General features: G+C 44.4%; 1 protein-coding gene across 2 annotated transcripts in view; it reads right to left on the bottom strand.

Annotated features, from left to right (window-relative positions):
- Positions 1 to 23,692, bottom strand: part of KDM5A (lysine demethylase 5A) — an 84,236-nt gene that overhangs the window by 14,360 nt on the left and 46,184 nt on the right. For both annotated transcript variants that reach the window (XM_030543128.1, XM_030543122.1), the window contains 9 exons: positions 22,917 to 23,034; positions 11,414 to 11,769; positions 10,723 to 10,861; positions 9,559 to 9,738; positions 9,029 to 9,184; positions 5,405 to 5,956; positions 4,533 to 4,676; positions 735 to 894; positions 190 to 410 (listed from right to left, as the gene is read on the bottom strand). In XM_030543128.1, coding sequence (XP_030398988.1) covers positions 190 to 410; positions 735 to 894; positions 4,533 to 4,676; positions 5,405 to 5,956; positions 9,029 to 9,184; positions 9,559 to 9,738; positions 10,723 to 10,861; positions 11,414 to 11,769; positions 22,917 to 23,034 — 2,026 coding nt within the window. The remainder of the gene's footprint in view (positions 1 to 189; positions 411 to 734; positions 895 to 4,532; positions 4,677 to 5,404; positions 5,957 to 9,028; positions 9,185 to 9,558; positions 9,739 to 10,722; positions 10,862 to 11,413; positions 11,770 to 22,916; positions 23,035 to 23,692) is intronic.

Raw genomic sequence — 23,692 nt, 5'->3', positions numbered from 1 at the left:
TAGAGCAAGTTAAACATAGTGGTGAGTGAGGTCTGAGGGTTCTTTGGATCTGAGGCTATTCCTTTGCAAAAAGATGCAAGATGCCAGGGGAAAATCCACTGAAAAATTATCTGAAATTCCATTTAAAAAAAAAAAGTACAACATTGACCCAATTTCATTCTATGCTACAATTTTTCTTCACATCTATACCTCCATGATGTGAAGAAATCTGTCTTCACAGGGTGGATGTGTGGCCTGTAAAATCCGCCAAATATGTTGGGTCTCATCCAAAGATACCTCCAGTAGATCTCCTATCATCATTAGATCTTCTAGTTGACATTTGGCACCAGGTGACAGCTCTAGCACCGGCGGTTCCAAACTGCGAGGTACCAAGGGGCTTTTCCGAGGCTGCTTCCTTGGGGTGCTAGGACCTTTCAAACAGAAGGCAAATCACATAGACCAGACAGGAAGGTGGTCCGAAACAAGACAATAGTGCATTATTTTTCAGTAACAGTTTGAGGGTGGAGAAGGCTCAAACAGACGCTTTGGGCATTGACACAGCCACTAAGCATGAGCAAACAAGAATTTCGTCATATTTCTACTGTATATTCCTTGACCACTAGTTGCCTTTCCCACATAAAGACATGATGCCCTCTGAGCTTACCTGAGGTGATTAGCATTATCATTCACTGGCTGGGGTTCCCAACCACAAGCTCAGAGCCCTCTCAATGGCTAACGCATAGAAAAGGCAATACCTTGAGGACAGCTTTTGGAAGCAGATGAATATGCATGTTCAGCACAGAATGAGGGAGCTGTCCACATGTGTGTCACCACTTCCTCTGATTTGATGGGGATCTCCTCATCACAGAACAAGTTGGGTTCCAGGCTGCTTGAAGATTTCACACTAGCATTATCCTAAAGAAGTCACACAGCAAGAAAAACACAGCTGGAATTTATCTACTGCTACAGCTGGAATTTATCTACTTCGGAGCAGATCCGAATCCTCAACAGCCCAAAGCTTCTAGAACCTGCTTAGAACTACCCTGCCACAGAAATTGATAGTGCCAGCATATTGTGCAATTAACTTAGCTATTTAAGTAATGAGATGGCAGCAGCTCTAGAGAGAGATCATGTTCTATATACACTGAGTGCAGTGGAAGAATGAGTGATTTCCCAACTTTCCCCACAGATTAGTCCCCAGGTGTGAACTCCATTGTCAACAGAATGATATTCCATGGAGGTCCCTGCTTTTGAGGTCTAGGAACTAGGGGTTTATAGACACATGCACAGGTACTCTTTGCACTTCTGGAAGAATTTCAGGTCAGGTTGCGTCCCTGGCAAAGGCTGTCAAATTTGGCATCTGTCTATGGATAAAGAGAAATTCATCAGACAATAGGATCCTAAGGCAAATTTGAAATCAGAAATGCCATGAATTTCTTGTCATCAAGCCCAGGATTTTGAAAAAACAAATATTCAGTGCCTAAATTAGGGCTATTACACTTATTAGTGTGGAACCAAGGACTTTTATTTGCAGTTGAAATCTTCTATACAAAGTTTGACTCCAGATTAAATGACAAATTAGTGGACTGTTTTGTTCATGCTTTTAATTAGGGCTCATTAGGCATTCATGACTCCACATAATGTGTGAAGAAACCAACATGAAACAGGTGACAGAGAATCAGCTACTATATGCCTACTTAGACACAGGTAGTTTGTGGAGTAGCATCTAAAGGCTTTGGTCCACTAGGCACTATACACACAAACAAAAATCCATGGTCCCAGCCCCAAAATGCTTACAGTTTAAGAAGAGGATGAGAAACAACAAATGGATAAAAAGATGTGGGGAGCATAAGGTAACTATGATCAGGGCAATAAGCAGGAGTCACAAAACACCAGCTGCCTGGCTAATATCAAGCATTTTATTAGAATCATGGCATACGTGAATTTTAAGGAGATATTTAGAGAATAATGTAGCTGATTGCAGATTTTTAACAGGGAGTAAATCCCATGCCATCCTTTATGCAAGGAGATGCTTGTGGGAAAATACAACTAGTGAACACCAAAAGTTGGCATCTTTGGCAGAGCAGGGGTGTATAGTTCTATATGAGAGAATGGATAAAAGGTATTGCACAGAGAAGTCATGAAGGAATTTAGAAATGAAGAAAAAATAGGTTTGTGCTTGCTGCGGTGAAAAGGGGGAAGGACTGGTAGGAAAACGTAAACAGGAGGGGGCGACATGGTCTAAGCAATAATTTAAGATATTTGCAGTAGCTTTAATGACAGATTTTAAAGTGGTGGGATGGCATTTATTAAGACCAAAGAGGAGAAAGCTGGAGACAAAATAAACAGATACACTGAGGGTTAGAAGCAGGGACACAGGAAAGGCCAGATCTTAGAGAGACATTATGCAGGAATAAGTGGCAAGATTTAGATATGGGTTGGTTGTGAGAGTCTAGAAAGGACAGAATTGAAGAGGACACAGATTATAGTGCTGAGTGACAAAGAATTGTGTTGCCCATAGTGACTGGGAAAAAAAAAAAAGAAGGGATCAAGAGCTCAAATATCAGTCTTAAAACTGAGTTTTTCATTCCACGTAAGCATTTAAGAGGGAGTAAACTACGCATTAGTGCAACCTGCAGAAAACTCTAGAGTTGAGAAGCAGGAACATCAGAAGAAAAGTACAAATAGCCCTAGAAAAGTGAGAAACACGAGAAGAAGTTGTGATCTTCAGCTTGGGGACAACATCAATATGTCTGGGTAAAAACTCTGAAACATTCAGTGGGAGAGAGAAAGCTGGAAGACTAATGCTCAAAGAGGAGAAAGTGGAGATTAAATCAAATACGAGTTTGCATTACAGGACAAACAAGTCAAAGCAATTTTGGGCCCATCAAAGCTGAAGGCAAGAGTCCACCTCCATCTACAAATCTGATGAAACTGCAATGGGAATACTGTGTCCTGTCCTGGACACCACATTATCAAGGTTGCAGGAAGTCCAGAAAAGAATAATTAAGGGCCTCTTGTGATTACAGTAATCAAATATTTATCGAGTTAACTTCTTTTTGATTACAGTCTTCCAGCCAATTGTGGTTCATCCCATCACATCTAGTTTGACACTTTTAACTGCAACTTTGGTGGTTATCAATATTTGCTGTCAAACTGGGAGGAAATATCTTGAGGGGTGCTGTAAGGATCTGTGCTGGGTCCAGTACCATTCAACATTTCAATTATAAAATTAACAATGACCCCAAGATGGCAGGGGTATGGAGAACAGGATTAAAACTCAAAATGACTGTAATAAATTGGAGAATTGGTCTGTTTATCTAGCTGTGAAATAGTCTCAGTCCCATTGCCCAGGGCATGTAGACAAGACTGATTACAATACAAGTTCAGTATTTTGATGGCAATAATCCTGCATTAACAAGAGGAAGTACCAGATTATCTAACAGGCCTTCCCATATCTAATTTTATGATTCTACAAAGATTTCATTGCCTTTTAAAGTAATCTAATGGAACCTCAAATTCTCAGCATTATGTCTCCTGAAGGAAATACAATGCTGTATCACTAAGGTGACCACCTGCACTAGGAGAACACTGTCTCACATTCTTCACTGAAAACAGTGAGCAGCATCTCAGAGAACAGTTTTACTTTTCATCTCAATATAGTCTCACTGAAAAAACACATAACTACCTACGGTAGTTGACTAATCTCTGCAGTTTTCTCATGAAAATTCTTCTGCAGTAAAACTATTTCTGAAGCCTAAGGATAAAAGCAGTTTTAGTTTCTGAGTCTGTTCCAAGAGCTTAAGTTTACATATAGAACCAGAGCTGTATCCTGACCTCCTCCGCATGCACATATGGGGCAGAGAACAGATGGATAGCAAAATGCCGAAAAGAGATGGAGCACCAGAAAACTTCTTATAGAACAAGGAGTTTTCAAATCCCACTTTCTGCTACACTGTAGCTTGGTGAAAAGCTCCTGTTTTGGGCACTAATTTAATCTGTGACAAGTATATAACGTCTGTGAAAAAGTACAAAATCAGAACATGGCCCCAATCCTGATCTACACAGCATAAAATACAATTCCTCATCTTCTTGTGGCTCCAAATCCCTGAAAACTGCAAGTATCTAGAATTTAGTACTAGAGAAGTGTTGTTTTAAAACTAGTCACACAATACGTTACGGAGTTTTAAGCAAGAAGGCTATGACCAAAAAGGTTCAGCACTCTAAATCTATTATGTACAGAAGAAACCCATCAAACACCTCTAATGACAGGCACAAGGCCACACTATGTATCTTAAGTCTTGTCTACAAATAGAAATTATTCTGGAATAAGGTAGTGTCTGATTTTTAAATGAAACGGCTGCTCTGGGTAAACTGCATGTATGGACACTTGTTTTGGAATAAGAATGCTTTTTCCTGGTTTAGCTTAATCCCCTTCCAAAGGAGACTAAACTAACTTGGAAAAAGGTACTATTATTCCAAAAGGGCAACGTTCACACGTGGAAATAAATCCATGTACAGACAAGCCCTTAGTACCAATGCTGGGTTATTACCTTTATATCATAGCCATATGTCTCCCTGATGTCTTCATCAGAATCTGTTTCTTCATCATCATAGTCCATGGTCTGCCGGGGGGATGACGACACACTCCCTATCACACGGTTAAAAGCTGATTGCTGGAAACTAGTTAGGTGACCCTAAGTGACAAAGGAAAATACAAATGAAGCAGCAAACAAATGGATACAGTAAGAAGCTGCAGCAAAAATCACTGCTGGAAAGAATGATTATACGAAGGCTAGTTGCCCTCCTTTGGCTTCAGAAATAGTCTGTACGTGCATAGCAGAACCCAGGTAAAACTGTCACCATATCTTAAGGTATGGGCAAAAACCTGGGATGATGTCTAAGAAATAAGCCTCAGGGGATTTATTTTTTATCTTCTCCAATCCTTTTGAGAAATACTGGCTTACAGCCCTACTGACTCCTCATTTTATCCAGAGCTGTCAAAGCACAGTCAGTTATAGCACAAGCTTCTTCCTCATCACTACATCATCTCAGTAAGCCTCCATCTTGATATGGAGAAAACATCTTTAGCAGTTGTAGTAGAACACTTGCAGTTCTCCCTGAAACTGCCAAAAAGGCATCAACTGCTTTATGGACAACTATCTACTGGGAACAGTACTAAGGCCAACATTTCATACAGGCCACTCAACTTGCCAGATAGTACTGGCATTTAGATGGCTCAAGTGTCTTATAAATACCTAAGCCTACTGGTAACTTTTGTCATTACCTGGGAGCTACAATAAAATCAGTAACCTAAATGACTGACACCTAATGCTCAACACATAACTTCTTTCTCAACGTGCCCATAGAAGACTGGCGAATCATAGTGAAGAGGTAAAGAGTAAGATACCCCGGCACTCCCTACCTGTAGGTCAGGGTTAGCTGCTGCTTTCTGTAGTTCTGCACTGATTATCTTTTCTGTTTTCTCCCTAGCTGCCTGCTCCACCATGCGCTGGCTGAGAACAGAAAGCTTGGCCAAAGCAGAGGACAGTTCATCAGTGGCCAGAGCCTGCCGTGCTCGGTCCTGCCAGCTCATAGCACGTTCTGTCAGGCACTGCAATGCCTCCCCCTCAGGCAGCCGTACAGGTAGCTTCTGCAGGGATACCAGCAGAGACAAGATGGTTTCAAGTCGAGGCCTTCGAGAACGCATGCAGAGTGGACACAGGAATTTGACTTCTTTGGCCTGCCAGCTAGAGCCCTTCTTCTGGGAACTGGTTTTGGGGAGAGGCACACAACTGCTATGAAACCAGTCTTTGCAGAGTTCACATTGTAGCATGAACCCACTAGCCGTTTTGCGACAGATGCAGAACTTGACTTCCTCTATATGGTCCACCATGGTCATCTTAGCCAGGTTAGCTGCCCTGAGGGCGTGCATAGCTTCGATCTCCTTCTGCTCCCGGTCCTTGAATACAGCCACCTGCACAGCACAAAGAGCGATAGCCGATAACCCTTCACAGCAAATGAACACAAGGTTTTGCTACCAGAGTAACCACCACTGAAAGGCAAGGACATATCAAGAATCTCCTAAGCATAGTGACTCAAAAACCAGATGAAAATGAAATTCTAGTTACAATTTCCTCCCCAGAACCCTGCTATTCCCTGACTTTCTGACGTATGATCAGCACCTAACATTTATACAGTACCGGTCTTCCCAAAAGCTTACACAGCACTCTGCAAACTTAAACAGAGACCCAAGCTGTACCAGGAAACACTTTCCACTGAAATTTAGCCACCTCTTAAGTGAAGCACTGGTCTAAGAGTTACTGCAATGCTGTGTTTTCCAATTTAAATTGCAGGGGGAAATGTACTTACTCAAATTGGAGTCTGGATCAGAAACCCATACTAATGTCCCCTACACCCATTATTCCTGGGGGAATTCTGCGCATCTGCAGATGCACAGAATTCATCTGTCTCACATAATTTTGTATTTCCCCTCATAAAAAACATTTTGCCTAAGAAGTGCTGCAGTTCTGCCTTTTGCCCACCACAGGCCACTGTGGCTCCAGAACAGCCAGCTGCATTCATGCTACGTTCTAGTGCCACAGTGGCCTCTGGTGTGCAAAGGGGGAACTGCAGCATGTAGGCAAAATGCATTTTATGCCGGAAAATACAAAATTCTATGCCCAGTGCTGCAGAATTCCCCCAGGAGCTGAGTTCATAACAGCACCCTGCCTGCAAACCCAGGTCAGGACAGAGTGGGGCACACAGAGCTGCTGGGGGGAAGCAGGGGTCACAGACTGGGGCTGGAGCACAGTCTCAGAAGTTAGTGAGGTGACAGCATAGAGCGGGGGGAGGGCTAGGAAGGGGGGCTGCAGAGACTCATATGGATGAGGGGTGTGGGGACAGGGCAGACGTGCCTGATTAAAGGGAGAGGCTTGGGGTCAGCCAGGATCTGCATGGGGGAAGCATCCCAACACCCTACCAATCCCCTCCCGCGACTCTTCCCCACCCCCCAAGGAAAACCTCCCATCTACACCCAACACCCTCCAGGTTCACTCCTAGGCTCCTTCCCTCTCGAGCTCCTCCGTTATCACTGACTCCTCGAAGCCTTTGCACTGTTTCTGACAGGTACAGGAAACAGTTCTGTACTGTAATTTAAATGAATTACACAAAGTTCTGTATTAATATCCCTCTTGTCAAAAAAAAATAACCAGAATCTTTTTTGGTCTGTATTGTTACAGACATACTTGCTGATAGATATTTTGAAATAAATTGCCAAAATAATTGTAACTGGCATGATTATATTGTGTTATTTGACAAATAAAATATGCAGAATTTTGAAATATTGTGTGGAGAACTTAATTTTTGGGCGCTGAATTTCCCTAGGAGTATCCCACGTGAAAGACAATGGGCTCTTTAATGACCACAAGGAGACAGGGGCTTGGATCTAAGACAAGTCACCAACAGCACAGTGCCCCACTTCACCCTCCCTATGCAATATAATTAGGCATAGGTTTAACACCAATTCAGAAAGAAGAGCATCACCTACTGAATCACCACCACCCCTTCCAGTAGCACCTGGGTATTCCCTAGTGTCTCTCATCAAAGTAAAGACATGGTCTAACCATACTGAATTTGAGATTTGATGGATAATCACTAAGGCTGCAAGTCTGTCATGGAGGACACAGATTCCGTGACCACAGTGACTTCTGCAGCCAGCAGGTGCGACTGACCCAAGGGCTGCTGGAGCAGCTCGGGCAGCCCGGGGCCAGCTACACTGCCCTGCCCCACAGTGGCAGTCTTGGGCCGCCCCACTCCCCCATAGCACCACTGGGCACCCCAGAGTTCCCACTCCAAAGCAGCAGCTGCACCCCTGGAGCCCCACAGAACTCTCAAGATTTAGTCAGGGGAATATAGTACAAGTCATGGACAGGTCATATGGCCGTGGATTTTTGTTTATTGGCCATGACCAGTCAATGACTTTCACTAAAATTACCCATGATTAAATCTTAGCCTTAATGATCACACACAAAGTGGCATAACTGCAGGCTCTCAGCCTGCACCAATTTTCCTCACTCTTTTAGGAAGGAAATCTAGATGATGTCTATTGGGCCCTTACTTTAATTTCTGGTATCATCCAGTCACTATGCAGTAGTCTTATGCAACATTTTTCTTGATTGAAAAATTAAACAAATAAAACACCCCATCAACCCTCCCCCCACCCCCCCAAAAAAAAAGACTAGTACCAGGCAACAAGTGATTCAATCCTATTTTTGCAGTTTGTGTGGGAGGGGGATGGAATAGCTTCACACATATGTAAGAGGGTTTTTAGAACATAACAGCTGCTGTCTTCATTAAAGATCTGGGAGAAACCATAACAGTCTCCTTATATCAATAATCTGATGACCTCATCTACTGGTAAGTGGCTACACAGCCCTTAGTAGGGAAAATTTTGCACACCCCTACCAAAAGGTGGGGGAAAACCTCTCAAATACTTCATCTGCTTGCACCAACATTTTGCTTTAAACAGGTCTGTTTCTTTAACTGTAAAATTCTGAAGGCTACATTATCTGGGTAGAACTTAGTTCAGCTTGGCGCATGGCAGGGTGAAATCTAATCACATCTTTCACACACTGCTTTTTGTGGATGGTGGCAGCCTCATTCTTTTCAAGTATTTCGAAAGGGTTTCAGTTTATGTACATAAATGGTGAATATAGGAGTGCACATTTATTAACGCTTGTTCAGTTCAGGCTTTCCTCAGCAAACTCCCATTCTACCCCAATGCATTCTCTTTCTGAATTGTACTTCTCTCATCTCTCACCGTCCAAATGTGTTTAAAACATCCCTAAAAACACCTGAACTGCTTTTATCAGGCCTAATACTGAGATATTCATTTTAGTGGGATGTATTCAATGGTCCTCAAGATTTCCACAAGGACAAGAACACTTAGCAGGCTGTGAGCTAGTAGTGGTTAAGAGAGACAGGATCTCTCAAAACAGACAGGATACCCCAAGCTGCAGAAGACACCAGCCCTTCTATAGCTTCTCACCACAGACGCAGTGTCCCTGGCTTCCTCCAGACCATCCTCCAGTTCACTCAGGGATTCCAGATCAAGGTCTTTGTCCTTCTCCATTAACTCCTTCACCCTCTTCCGTCTATTCTTACTGCTTCCATAAATCCCAATATCATTCCGGGGGCTCAGAACCTTTAAACACAAAGGCAACAATGTAAAATCCAAGGACACTAGTCAGATGAACTCGCACAAGGCATCAAGCACAAATGAGAACAAATATACTATGGAATGATTACACATCATAGTAGAAACTCTTCTTCCTTCTTCCCACAAAGCACAATTTCTACTCCACCTCCTTAATAGGAATAGCAGAAACCCTCAGTACACAAACTCACCCAAAGGAGACTGTACATGACCATGTCCCTCCTTGACACAGAACTGAAATTTATGTTTGACCCTGCCATCATATGGAGGAGTAACCTATAACTTGTATGCCCTCTTCCAAGGTTGCAGAGGGACATCAACGCCAATTTCCTGGCTCTGATACATAACTGGCTGCTGCTCACCTGTAACAGGGTATAGCTTGAGTTCTTCTTCAAGAAAGTCCTTGCCGTCCGCTCCCTCCAGGCACGGGCTGCTGCTACCTGTGACTCCACCTGTGGCAGGGCATCAAGACGTACTGGTATTGGACGGCCTTTTGCAGACAAGCTCTCCAGCTGTTCCAGATAGGCGTAGTTGCTACAGTTCTGGGGTAGAACACAACACTCTGAACTCCAGCACTGAACTTAATCATTGACCAAACATTGCCCTGAAACCCACCCCCCATCTGACTGATATTTGGATAGCTATTCCTGTGTAATATAAACTTACCATTTAATGGACAATCTCTCATGGAACTGGCTGGCTTAGGGAACTAGTAATCAGATAGCATTTCACCTTGGTTGCTTGTTCAAATCCAACCAGGTTAACAGTAACCCAAAGTTACTAGCTGATGGTTGCTCAGAAGCCCATGTGAAATGAGTTGATAGTTCTCAGTCTACCACCCAGTAAACATGTGACTGCATCAAAAACACAGCACCACTACCAATGGCAGACTCAGCCCAGATGTCAAGAACTGCATGGACCATGGAGCCAACTCCTCTCTCTTCCCTAAAGGTGACCCTCTTAGCCAAGGCTGAGGTACATAGGTAGGGTAGTGCCAAGGGGACACTTGGACTACTGTTGCTCATGTTGTACCTATTCTGTAGATAGAAGACATCTGTCTCCAGGGCAGACAAATCTGGCACTTAATGAAAGCACTAAATACATGTGGAATAATCAAAATTACAAAAAAAAATCCTTTGCACAGTCAGTTCAATGACTTGGACACCTGGATGTACTGAGTCTTGCATCACAGCTATGCATTTCCAGTGGCAATTTGTAGACCAAACAGTATTAAGACCAAATAACGACCTTTACTGAGTTGCATTTGGGGCAATGGAGAAAATTGATGGCCTTTGTGGTTCATGGTGGGGCCCATAAGAAAGGGAAAAAGAAAGGAATAGGTTTCCCATGGGGGAACAAATGGCAGCCCAGAATGAAGAGCAAAGAGTTAAAACATGAAAAGAATAAGGTAAGCAAGTTTAAAAGTTAAAATAAGCTTCCCTTCCCCTCTGACCTCCTTCAAGGACAGAACTGTTAAGAGAAAGGAGCACATGCCAACAGATTTCACTGCCTGCTATTGGCCCTACCTGAATGGCCTCCACTTTGGCTGTCCAGTCTCTAGCTCGTTGCAGGGCTTCTCTCAGTGCCAATATATTGGGCAGGTAAGCTGGGATGTTCTTTGCTTCATTCACAATGCTTTCCAGGGCCATCATACTTTGTCGTGGTCTAGCATGAGAAAAACCTGATTCCAGCCTCATCTCAACAAAGTGTCAGTGAAGTGAAGTCAGGTGGCAGGGCTGCTGTATCACTGCACTGCAGTGCAAGATACCACAGCACTGGTCTTGGAGGGAGCTCTTCACTACTAGATGCCAGCAGAGATGAGAAAGTTGATGGCCTATTCACCACCAAGGTCAGAGGACACTGCATCAGCAACTGACCTCAAATTCAATCTTATGACCTTGACAAGAAGCTGGTGGTGGTGACAATTTCATGAGAGTAAAGAAACAACAGGAAAGTCATTCTGGGAATGCTTAGGTCTCCTCCCCGGGCCACTGCCAACCCCAACAGGGCATAATCTCCACTACAACAGTTCACTACTCGCAGTTTAAAAACTTAGTGAGACAGACAGCATCAAACAGTGAAGAAATTGGCTAGATTTTCACAGGCCCGCTCACCGCTATGTTCTTAAGACAGACAGGATATTTACTTAAGGGGACATTCTCCTTCAAACTAAAGAGGACTTCTATGACATAGCATAGCTACCAATGGAACGCTCACCTTGCCTGCAGGCAGACTTTGGCCTTCTCTTCCCATCTCTCGGACACTGTAAGCAGCTCCTGCAGCTCAGCCATGGCCTTTTCTACAGCATGATGTGGTGCCAGCCCCACACCTGAGTCAATCAGCTTCTTCATCACATCCAGAGTGACCCTCTGAGAGTCTGAGAGGGTCAACCTCACCTCATCCAGCCAACGTGCCTGCTGCAGCTCTTGCTTCAACCGGGGCAGTTCTGGAAGTTCCACATAGAGGCCAGAGCCCATGTCTATCAACATTTGCAGCTTGGAAGAGTCTGGGATCTCATCCATCATGGCTTCTTGAGCACGCTCATGAAACTCCTCCACATCATCCAAAAGGTTCTGAAACAGATGTACAGCAAGCATAGGCAGCCATTAAGCTACAAATATGCACAGTAGAATCAAAGCAAGAGCTGTCCAGCTGGTCAACCAGCTGTTTCAACTTAAAATGACCAGCCACGTACAGGTTCAGAGCTATTCCAGCTATATGCCATCTGGACTATTAAACCATCAACACTCATAGCTGCAGGTAACAGATGATCTAAACTAAACATATACCAGTGTTTGCTAACCAACTCAGGATGGTGGAAAAAGAACCAATAGATGGAAGCTGAAGCCAGACACAAGTCAAATTAGAAAGTTAGAAATCAGGCGTATATTCTTAATAATGAGGGTGATTTACCATTGTAACAAAATAGCAAGGGAAGAGGTGGATTCTCTATCCCTTGGGCTCTTCATATTAAGACTGGATGCCTTTAAGGAAGATATGTTTTAGCCAAACACTAGCACAAGTTATTGGCTTCAGCACAGGAGTAACTGGGTGAAATGTAAGGGGTAGTGATAGATCATCAAGTCAGACCTCCTGTGTAATAGTCTCTTCCAGCTTTAAACTATTCATCTAGTGGAAAATACAGGGGAGGAGGGGGAAATTTGCTTATTTTGCAAATCCATTGGTGGTGGGATTGCGTGGATAGGTGATCACTGTCCCTTTCATCCAATACCTAACAATGAGTAACATTAATGCCAATGTCCACCACCTACTTAAGGGGAACACCTTCAGTTGCAAATAATCTCACTGTTTCAGAGCCCTCTAATTTTCAGAGCGTCAACAAGCTTCTGCTATGTGACACCCCAAATTTGCAAGTTAATGACTTTATATCATGAGCTTTATTGAATGGGACACTTAGGCCTGGCCTATAACAGTTTTGTACTGTTACAACTATTTTGATGAAAAATTAACCCTCTAAGTGAAATAGCTATATCGGTACAACACTGAAGGTGGACATAGTTATGCCAGTATAAATGTGTTTGTTTTGGTATAGCTTACTCCTCTACTCATACAGGAGGAAGCTCTACCAGTCAAGCACATTTATACTGGTATAACTGCATCTATTCTAGGAAGGTTCATAGATTCATAGAGTCCAAAGCCAAAAGGACCACTGTGATCATCTAGTCTGACCTCCTTTATAACACAGGCCATAGTATTTCCCCAAAACATTTCATAGGGCATCCATCTTTTAGAAAAACATCCAATCTTGATTTAAAATTTGCCAGTAATGAGAGAATCCACAACACTTGGTTAATTGTTCCAATGGTTAATTACCCTCACTGTTAAAAATTTAAGGCAACCTCCTGGTTGTCATCTGGCAAGGCTTTTTCTCAATAGAACTGTCACAGATGCAATCAAATACCTAAATATAGAAGTACCAAGAAATATTAAGAACTAGTAAAGGTAAATTTAAATCCTGTACCCTCTCAAGTAACTAATGATACAAATTGGTGGCATCCTCTTTCCCTGAGTCTCTGGAGGAGGGTAAATACAATAAAAAATAATATTCTGCCAAGGCTACTCTGTATTCTAAGTGGCCCACTTGTATATACCCTCCATCTTATTTTAGAAAAGTTAACAACAACATTATTGGAGCCTTTCTGTGGGGTCCTGGTCAATGTCCACTACTAACACTTAAATTCCAACTCCCTATAGCTAAGGGGATGGGGGGATTGGGTTCCCAACACCCCAAATTATTACGATGCTTCTATCGTGTTACAGGTGTAAGCTAGTTCCAAGATACAGACACTCTTATACCCACATGGGTGGGTACTGATGCATCCAATTCCATTGCAGGTCTGCTGGGTTCTTCTTTTTATCTGATGGAGAAAAACAAGGTGCCTACACTGGCAACCGTGAGAAGAGTCTGGGCTATTCTAACTAAGAGATACCAATTTCATCCTCACCATCATACAACAGCATATATCTGGGGTAACCCAGTGTTGCAAATTTGGGGGAAAAAATACAATTTGGAAGAACTAGCTGAGTATGGGAATTATAAGGATTTCCTTTCCTGCAGGACCTCACTAAAAACACCCAATCGATGATTCCCCTTTACTATTACTTCTTGAGATTTATCAGTTAGCTATCTTTTAATCTGTTTCCTGTGTGTTCATTTTATATAGTTCTGGGGTCACAGCTTTTTTTTTTTTTTTTTTAAATCAAATCATGTGAAACCAAGTCCAATGTCTTGCAGAAATATAAAATTATTACAGCAACATTTATTTTTAGTAAATGTAATCTTATCAAAAAAAGTATCAAGTTAGCCTGAAAGGATCTATTTTCTGTAAACACATGTTGGTTGGCACTACTTACATTACTCTCTTTTAATTCTTTATTAATAGAGTCCCATATTAGCTGCTTCATTATCTTGCCCTGGATCGGTATCAGACTGACAAGCCTATAATTATCCAGATCATCCCGTTTACCCTTTTCAGTATTTCAAACATTTATAAATTACCCTTTTTAAAGCGGTACAATTTGTGTATGTAGACAAGGCCTTAGCAGTTTCAGATGCACGTGCAAATGAGCAGGACACAGAAATTAGCAGACTGTTCATATGAGGTAGTTTCTAATGTGTCTGTGAGGCAAAACTGCATTTAAAACAATGCAGATTACCTGGTAAAGTGGGGGGAAATGGTTACTACCTTTTTGTAACTCTTGTTCTTCGAGATGTGCTGTTCATGTCCATTCCATTCTAGGCATGCACATGCCCATGTGCACAGCTCTCAAATTTTTTGGCCTTAGCAGTATCTGCAGGGCCAGCTGTGGCGCCCTCCCTTAGTGCTGAGATCATGCATTGGTATATCAGGAGCCACTATCCCTACGCCCTCTCAGTTCCTTCTTGCTGACAATTCCGACAGAGGGGCAAGAAGGCGGATAATGGAATGGACATGAGCAACACATCTCAAAGGAACAACCATTATGAAAAGGTAGATAACCTTCGAGTGCTTGCTCATGTTGATTCCATTCTAGATGACCACAAGCAGCGTCCATGAAGGTGGGCTCGGAGTTCAGAGTCTTCCAGCAGTGCTCTGCCAAAGCCAGCGCCATCTCAAGCTTGCTAGATAAGTGCATAATGAGAGACAAACGTGTGGATAGACGACCAGGTAGCAGCTCTACAGATCTCTTGAATGGGTACCTGTGCCCGATTCGAGTGTGACATGATTGCCAGCGGAGGCACTTTTCGCAGCTCATCACTCTAGTGAATGCAGGCCTTAATCCAAGATAAAATCCTCTGAGCAGACAGTGGGCGATCTTTCATTCTGCCTGCCACCGCAACTAACAGCTGCATAGACTTCCAGAATGGCTTCATTCTATTTATGTAGAATGCCGGCACTCTCCTGACGTCCCAGGTGTGTAGCCTGCGCTCCACATCTGACGTATGAGGTTTCGGAAGGAAGAAAGGTAAGTATATGTTCTGGCTTGGTAAGTATATGACCTTGGGCCGCAACGCTGGACGTGGTTGTAACAGGACCTTATCCTTGTAGAGGGCCGTATAAAGGTGGTTTTGAAGCAAGCACCCTGATTTCAGATACCCTGCAGGCCGACATTATTGCAACCAGGAACACAACCTTCCATGAGAGAGCAGGAAGCCAAAGGTTCAAAGGGGGGCCCCCCCATGAGTCTCGACAGCACAAGATTCATGTCTCAGGGAGGGATGGGATCACAGACATGTGGCAGAGATGCTCCAGGCCTTTCAAAAACCAGGCCATCATATCATGAGTGAAAAAATCAACCTGCCTTGGAACAAAGGATGGGAAAGCAGAGATAGTGGCCAGGTGGACCTTGACTGACAACATGGACAAGTCTTGGGAGTTTGAGGTGCAGCAGATAATCCGGGATCTCCTGCAGTGGGGCCTGCTTGGCTTGTACATGCCACTCCAAAGCCCAGCGTGTAAATGTTTTCCATTTGGCCAGGTAAGTCGCTCTGGTGGAGGCTTTCCTGTTACCCAGCAAGACCTGCTGAACATGGGCCAAGCAGGCCTGTTCATCCGCACTTAGATATGCAGCAGCCAAGCCATCAAGTGCAGCACTGCCAGGTTCAGGTGCACAAGGCTGCCATGGTTCTAGGACAGTAAATCCAGCCAGAGGGGTAGCTATAGCAGGACCGCTACCAAAAGGTTTGACAATGTGCCAAACTTGTGCTGGCAAGGCCACGCGGATGCTATTAGGATAATCTTTATCCTGTCCTGCTTGATCTTCAAAAGGACCTTGTGAATCAATGGCACTGGCGCGAAGGCATACACCAGTGCCCCCGAGCATGGAATGAGCAAAGCATCTGATAGGGAACCCCTGTCCTTCCCCCAGACTGAACAGAACACGTGGCATTTCCTGTTCTGCCTGGCCGCAAACAGGTTCACCTAGAGAGTTCCCCACCTCTGGGTGAATATTGCTGACCATCTCTAGATGGAGCAACCACTTGTGGCGAGACAAGAAGGTTCTGCTGAGGTGTGCTGCTAAAACACTCCTGGTTCCGGGCAGGCGCGCGAGTACCAGATGAATGGCATGTCATTCACAATATCCTAAAGGCGGAGCGCTTCTTGGCAAAGGACCGATGACCTCACTACACCGAGCTGATGTAATATGTTGTGGTACTATCCATCAGGATCTGCACCACCTTGCCCTTCAGGAGGGGCAAGAAAGCCACGCAGGCGAGGCAATCTGCTCTGAGCTCCCTGATGTTGATATGGAGCGTCAGTTAATCCCACAACCAGCGGCCCTGAGTGCTTATTTCTCCCAGGTGGGCTCCCCAGCCCAGGTCCAAAGCATTGGAGACCAGGGTCAACAACGGGGACACAGAGAACTTCTTCCAACACTGACCCCGGGTTCAACCACCAATCCTAATGTGATCTGGCACACTCACTGCCTGGTGCAGGTCATGCCTGTTGGGGCTATAGACCAACGCCAGCCATGACTGTAGGGAACGGAGATGGAGCCAAGCATGACTGACCACATAACTACACGTGGCCATGACAACCGCAGGCAGGTGTGAGTCGTGGTGAGCTGGTGATTCTTGACATGAGAGATCGCATCCAACGCAGCCTGAAAACAAGCTTCTGGAAGAAAGGCTCTGGCTCGGGTGGAGTCGAGAACTGCCCCAATGAACTCTATTCGCTGGACTGGCATTAAAGGTGGCTGTCATGGTCCTTCAAATGTGATCGTCCCAGGCACTTGAGGCAACTGCTGTGAGGGTCATTTACAGGCATAGGTCTGTTACAATCCATGCAGGGATTAAACCTCAGAGACTAAAGGCATGCCCCACCTGAGGCGAAGTCCCCACTGAAACTAACTTCTAACTACAATTAACTACTATAAACAAACTATTTACAAGACCCTAAGGCTCGAAGTTAGAAGAAATGAAACAGCTAGTCCTTGCTATGCAAGAAAAGGCACTCTGACTAACCACCACGGGCGGCAGGAAGGAACTGGCAAGGTGTAGGGGCGGCAGCGCCCAATATGCCAATGCAGGAGATGGCCCTACAGATACTGCTAAGGCAAAAACTCCATGACTGCGCACGTGCACACACCTAGAAGAACTTCTGCTACAAATGCTGAAGTTGCTTGTGCTCTTGTAGAATGTGCTGTCAGAACAGGCAAACAGGATCCTTTGCCAGGTTGTAATATATGGGGATGCAGGACATGATCCATGACAAAATTCGCTGGGATGAGACAGGAAGACCTTTCATCCTGTCTACAATGGCCATGAATTATTGATCAGTTTTCTGAAACAGCTTAACCCTTTCTATGTAATAGGCCAGTGCAGCTTTAACATTTACCGAGTGGAGCCTTTGCTCTTCCCTGGTTGGCATGTGATTTTGGATAGAAGAACATTAGAGAAAGATAGCCTGATTGCTATAGAACTGTGAAACCACTTTTGGAAGGAAAGCTGGATGAAGACACAATTGGACCTTGCCCTTGAAGGATACAGTGTATGCTTGTTCTAATCTGAGGACACGGATCTCCAAGACTCTTCTGGAAGAACTGGCCACTAAGATGGTCACCTTCCTGGATAGGTAGAGCAGGGAGCAAGTCACCAGTGGCTCAAATGGGGGTCCTGTCAGTTTTAATAACACCAGGTTGAGGTCCCAGGGAGAGATTGGTTCTTCCACCTGGGGTACAACCTCTCAAGGCCCTTAAGAAACAGATTACAGATGTTGTTTGAGAACACAGATTGGCCATTTACCCGGGGATGAAAGGCTGAAATCATGGCAAGATGGACTCTTAACAGATGCCATGGTTAGACCTTGTCTTTCAAGAGCAGTAAGAATAAATGGTACCGATGAGTGTATAGGTGAGACACCCTTCTGTGCAGATGAGACAGAGAATCTCTTCCACTTTGCCAGGTAAGTGACTGTAGTGGATGGCTTCCTGCTCCCTATTAGGACTTTGCGGTCATGCTCAGAGCATGATAGAGCTGAAGGGCTCAGCCATGGAGCTTCCAGGCCAAAGCTGGAGTGACTCAAGATTCAGGTGATGCAAGTGGCCGAGGTCCTGAGAGTTCAATCCTTCTATCGCTGTACCTAGACCTGGTGTTCCCACCGAGAGATTGAGGAGAACGGTGAACCAATGCTAGCAGGGCCAGCCAGGGGCTATCAAGGTGACTCGTTTCTCTCGGTTTATCCTCAGCAGGACCTTGTGTATGAGAGGAATAGGAGGAAAACGTGTAGAAGAGATGAGCTGTCCAAGGAAGGAGAAACCAGGACTATGCCTACAAGAGAGAAGAACTGGAGACACTTCCTGTTGTGCTTTGTGGTGAACAGCTCTATATGGGAAGTTCTCCTCCTCTGGAAAATGGCTTTCACGACATCTGGGAGAATGGACCACTCGTGGTGGTCAGAGAAGGATCTGCTGAGGTGATCCAATAGTTCATTCTGTGACCCCAGAAGATAGGAGGTCCTGAGGTGGATCGAGTGTGCTATGAAAAATTCCCACAAGTGAAGCACTTCCCGACACAGGGGAAAGGAGCGAGTGCCTCCCTGCCTGTTAATATAAAACAACGCCATCGTGTTGTCTGTGAGAACTGACACTTTCTTGCTGCAACATCTGGCAAGCCAAGAGAACTGCCTGAGCTCCCTTACGTTTGATGTGTAGAGCACGCTCTTCCGGAGACCAGAAGCCCTAAATTCTAAGGGAACCCAAGTGAGCACCCCAGCCCATCACTGAAGCATCCATAACAACAGATATAGATGGTTGGGATCGCGAGAATGGGACTCCCAAGTGCATAGTCAATAAGTCTAACCACTAGCTGAAGGAGACTACCACTGACAGGGGAGCTGCGATGACTGTGTCCAAATAGTGTGTGCTTGGTGAGTATATGGACACCAGCCATGCTTGTAGAGGTCCAAGTCAAAGTCTTGCATGCTGCACCACGTAAGTGCACGAGGACATGTAGCCCATGCATGTCAAGCAATTGCTTGCTGTCATGATGGGGTGAACACTGAGGCTCTCTATAAGCATCACTATTAACTGGAACTGTCCTTCTTGGAGGAAGGCTCTGTCTTGAACAGAATTGAGGATAGCCCTGATAAACTCTATCCTCTGAACCGGGAAAGAGGGTAGATTTCTGCATATTCATCAACAGACCTAAATCCTGGAATGTTGAATGGATTAACTTTATATTGGACTCCACCTGGACCCTGGTCCAATGCACTTGGTAAACACTTTCAGGACCACCAACAGGCCAAATGGGAAAACTCTGAATTGGTAGTGCACGTGATTCATAACAAACTTGAGGAACTTTCTGTGTCCCAGAAAAAAAAAATCAAAATGTGGAAGCAAGCATGCTTCAAATCAAGGGTGGCATACCAGTCCCCTGGATCCAAGGAGGGGACGATGGAAGCCAAGGAGACCATCTGCAACTTTATCTTATTCATGTACCTGCTGAGCTTTTGAAGGTCCAGCATTAATCTGAGACCACCGTTAGCTCTTGGGATTAGGAAATAGCTGGGGCCCCTTAATTCCAGAGGAATATCTTCCATGGCTCCCACCCTAAGGAGCCACTGCAACTCTTGGGCTAGAAGTTGCTCATGAGAATAGTGCCTGAATAGAGAGAGGGAAAAAATGAACTGAAGGGTATATTCTATTTCTATCTTGCTTAGCACCCAAAAGTCTGTCTTGATATAGTCCCATGCCCAACAGAAACGGGATAAACAGTCCACAAATAAAGGGGAGCTTGGATCCAGGTTCTGTGCTGGTATGTGGTGGGTGCATAATTGGCTGGATAACCGTACTCAGAGAGTAGTTATTAATGGCTCCCAATCCTGCTGGAAAGGTATAACAAGTGGGGTTCCGCAGGGGTCTGTTTTGGGACCGGCTCTGTTCAATATCTTCATCAACGATTTAGATGTTGGCATAGAAAGTACGCTTATTAAGTTTGTGGACGATACCAAACTGGGAGGGATTGCAACTGCTTTGGAGGACAGGGTCAAAATTCAAAATGATCTGGACAAATTGCAGAAATGATCTGAGGTAAACAGGATGAAATTCAATAAAGATAAATGCAAAGTGCTCCACTTAGGAAGTTTCACATATACAGAATGGGAAGAGACTGTCTAGGAAGGAGTATGGCAGAAAGAGATCTAGGGGTCATAGTGGACCACAAGCTTAATATGAGTCAACAGTGTGATACTGTTGCAAAAAAAAGCAAACGTGATTCTGGGATGCATTAACAGGTGTGTTGTAGACAAGACACGAGAAGTCATTTACTCAGCGCTGGTTAGGCCTCAACTGGAGTATTGTATCCAGTTCTGGGCACCGCATTTCAAGAAAGATGTGGAGAAATTGGAGAGGGTCCAGAGAAGAGCAACAAGAATGATTAAAAGTCTTGAGAACATGACCTATGAAGGAAGGCTGAAGGAATTGGGTTTGTTTAGTTTGGAAAAGAGAAGACTGAGAGGTGACATGATAGCAGTTTTCAGGTATCTAAAAGGGTGTCATCAGGAGGAGGGAGAAAACTTGTTCACCTTAGCCTCCAATGATAGAACAAGAAGCAATGGGCTTAAACTGCAGAAAGGGAGATTTAGGTTGGACATTAGGAAAAAGTTCCTAACTGTCAGGGTAGTTAAACACTGGAATAGATTGCCTAGGGAAGTTGTGGAATCTCCATCTCTGGAGGTATTTAACAGTAGGTTAGATAAATGTCTATTAGGGATGGTCTAGACAGTATTTGGTCCTGCCATGAGGGCAGGGGACTGGACTCGATGACCTCTCGAGGTCCCTTCCAGTCCTAGAGTCTATGAGTCTATGTTGTCCCCGAGCATTCCATCAAAAGGCCTGCTTGGAACTCCCAGAGTGTCGGGGAGAGGAGGAGCATGGACTCAGACAAAGATTGGGGAGGCCTTCATTTCAAGTCTCTGCTCCTCTTCCTGTGAGAGTTCTGTCAGACAGCTGGCAGAAAGATTCGAGAGGCTAGATGAGGTTTATAATGCTTCTTCATGGGTGTCTGGGTATAAAGACCTAGGAACTTCAAGTTAGCCCTGGAATCATTTAGGCCATGTTGCTTGGAAAAGACTCCAAACTGACAGAGCGAAGTGCTCTCAAAGGGAAGGTCCTGCAGAGTCTGCTGGGCCTCATGAGGCAGGCCGAAAGATTGAAGCCATGACCTCACTGATGTCGAGGTATTTGGTGCAGAGTCTCAATGTCTCAACGCCAAGGGAGGTCTTAGCGCTGCCTCCATTAAGATGGACTTCAGCCTAACATCCCAATCTTTTTTAGTGGAGGGTTTAAAGTCCCTACAGATCTTACAGCACTCCTGCATGTGAGCTTCCCCGAGGCACTAAAGGCAGCTGGAATGAGGAGTTGCTCAAAGGCATAGCCTTGTTACAAGAGGCACAAGCCTTGAAGCCCAGTGACCAAGTCATACCCTGGGGTGGAGAATAAAATGGAGAAATGTTAACTACTACCAGAAACTTAACTATATACAATAATAGACAGAAAAGTCCACTGAGAAAAGTACTTGTAAAGCAAGAAAAGTAGTTCCAGCGACCATCATGGGTAGTAAGAAGGAACAGAGCGCGTGGGTCAGCAGGGGGCTTCATAGAGGTGCTCTGAGCATGCGACTCCAGAGCATATCAGAGCTGACCCGACAGATGCCACTGAGGGGGGGAAAAATTCAGCAGCTGTGCACCCTATACTGGAATGGACATGTGCAAGCACTTGAAGAATCCCAAGTTTGAGTCAGCACTTTTGAGTCTACTCCTCAGGCCCAGGAGTGTCATGGCAAATATCTACTTGTCTTAAATTAGAAATTAAACGATGAAAAATCCCATTCAGTCCATCACCCTGCCACTGAAGAACTGTTAATGCACTTTACTGTTTTGTCTGATCTAGTTTTAAATCATCTCAGATGATGAGATTTCCATCATTTCTGTTGAGAGACTATTCCACAACCTTCTGGGAGTAAGTCTTCCCTGCAATTCAATTTAAGTTTCCCTTTAATATCTTCTCTTTACTCTTAGCTACGTCCCCTCAAACCATTCTAAATAGTTCTCCTCCTTTTCTTGGTGTTTACACCCTTCAAATATTTGTAGATTTTTGTTCACCATTATCTCTTAACCAAGCTCAGCACAGTTGGCAGTTTCAACCTTTCCTCAAACCAATGCTCTCTAGCCCTTGACATTTTTCTCTCTCAACCTCTTCCACTTAAGTCAGAGTTTTCCTGGTAATGTGGTGCCTAGAACTGAAAACGGTACAGGCAAGTACTGTAACTCTATTTGTACCCCATACCAGGTGATGCATACATACAAAAGTGCCAGACGGCTTCCCATCCCCTTGGGATTAAATGGGATGATATCACATTCCAAGTGATAAAACAGGAGATTGCAAAATGAATAAGTTTTTGCTCTTTTTTCCATCTGAGTTAAGATCATTTTTCATGATCTTTGTCACCTAGTCAGCCAAAGCACAGTAACAATGCCCATACTCTGCTCAATTGCACCAAAGCAGATTGATGGAAGTCAGAAAACCTTCTTATTAGCTAAGAAAGAAGAAGCTTGGAGAATAGTATACTTCTGGGACAGAAGTGAGGGGAAAAGGGACAGCAAAGAAAAATCAGAAAGGGCAAAATTACAGGAGGGGTAAAATTACCCTGCACTCTATACTGGGAAACTTCACCTGGTGTCACAAAACCCAGTCCCCAAACAATGGATGAAAAACCTACCTTTACTTGTCGGGCCTGGCTAATGACACATGGAAGGCTGAATAGCTGCTGGACAAATGCTTTCAGCTCCTCCACCGTCAGCTTGGTCCGAGTTCTCCCACTATCTGGGCTCAGCCTGCTGTATGAGCAAAGAGATGCAAAGTTACAAACAAGATTAGATGAAACGGGGCAACATTCACTTGAGTGAGCTCCAATCAGTAGAGAATTTCATGACTATCAAGAAGTTTAAGTCTCATCACTTCAGTGTTCATGGGACCGTACATTGAATCTCCAGTCAATTCTATTCACAGGCACCACAGAGCTCCCAAATGTTATTAACAAGGAGCCAGTAAAATCACCGTCATCTTCGCCAACATGCTCGCTGTAATTCAATGACAGTTTCTACTGAAGCGAACACAATGTACCATTACATCAGGAACATACCTAGGAGGAGACACTACTGGCAATAGGTTAGGAGAAGCGGATGTGGCAAACAGAAGTTACTTATCTTACAGAATTTGGAGCTTTTTGAGATGCTTTTGTTCACACAGATCCCACATGCAAGCCTAGCAACTTTTAGCCAGAAGTGTGTCCTTTGGGGCGGCGTATGTGCCCTGTGCACCCTCGTGCCCCCACAGTGAGAGGTTAAGAGGAAGCTGTCACAAACAGCACTCAATTCCTTCACTAATACAGAAATCCAGAGAAGGGCTCCTTATCAGTGGTGAAGAAGGGTGGGTCCTAGGATGTGTGTGGACAAAAGCATCTTGAAGAACTTTGGTAATTGTAAGGTAAAGAAC

Source organism: Gopherus evgoodei, chromosome 1 (genome assembly GCF_007399415.2).
Source record: "Gopherus evgoodei ecotype Sinaloan lineage chromosome 1, rGopEvg1_v1.p, whole genome shotgun sequence".
NCBI classification, from domain to species: domain Eukaryota; kingdom Metazoa; phylum Chordata; order Testudines; family Testudinidae; genus Gopherus; species Gopherus evgoodei.
Note: the sequence above shows the minus strand (reverse complement) of the source record. Positions and strands in the feature narration are given on the sequence as shown.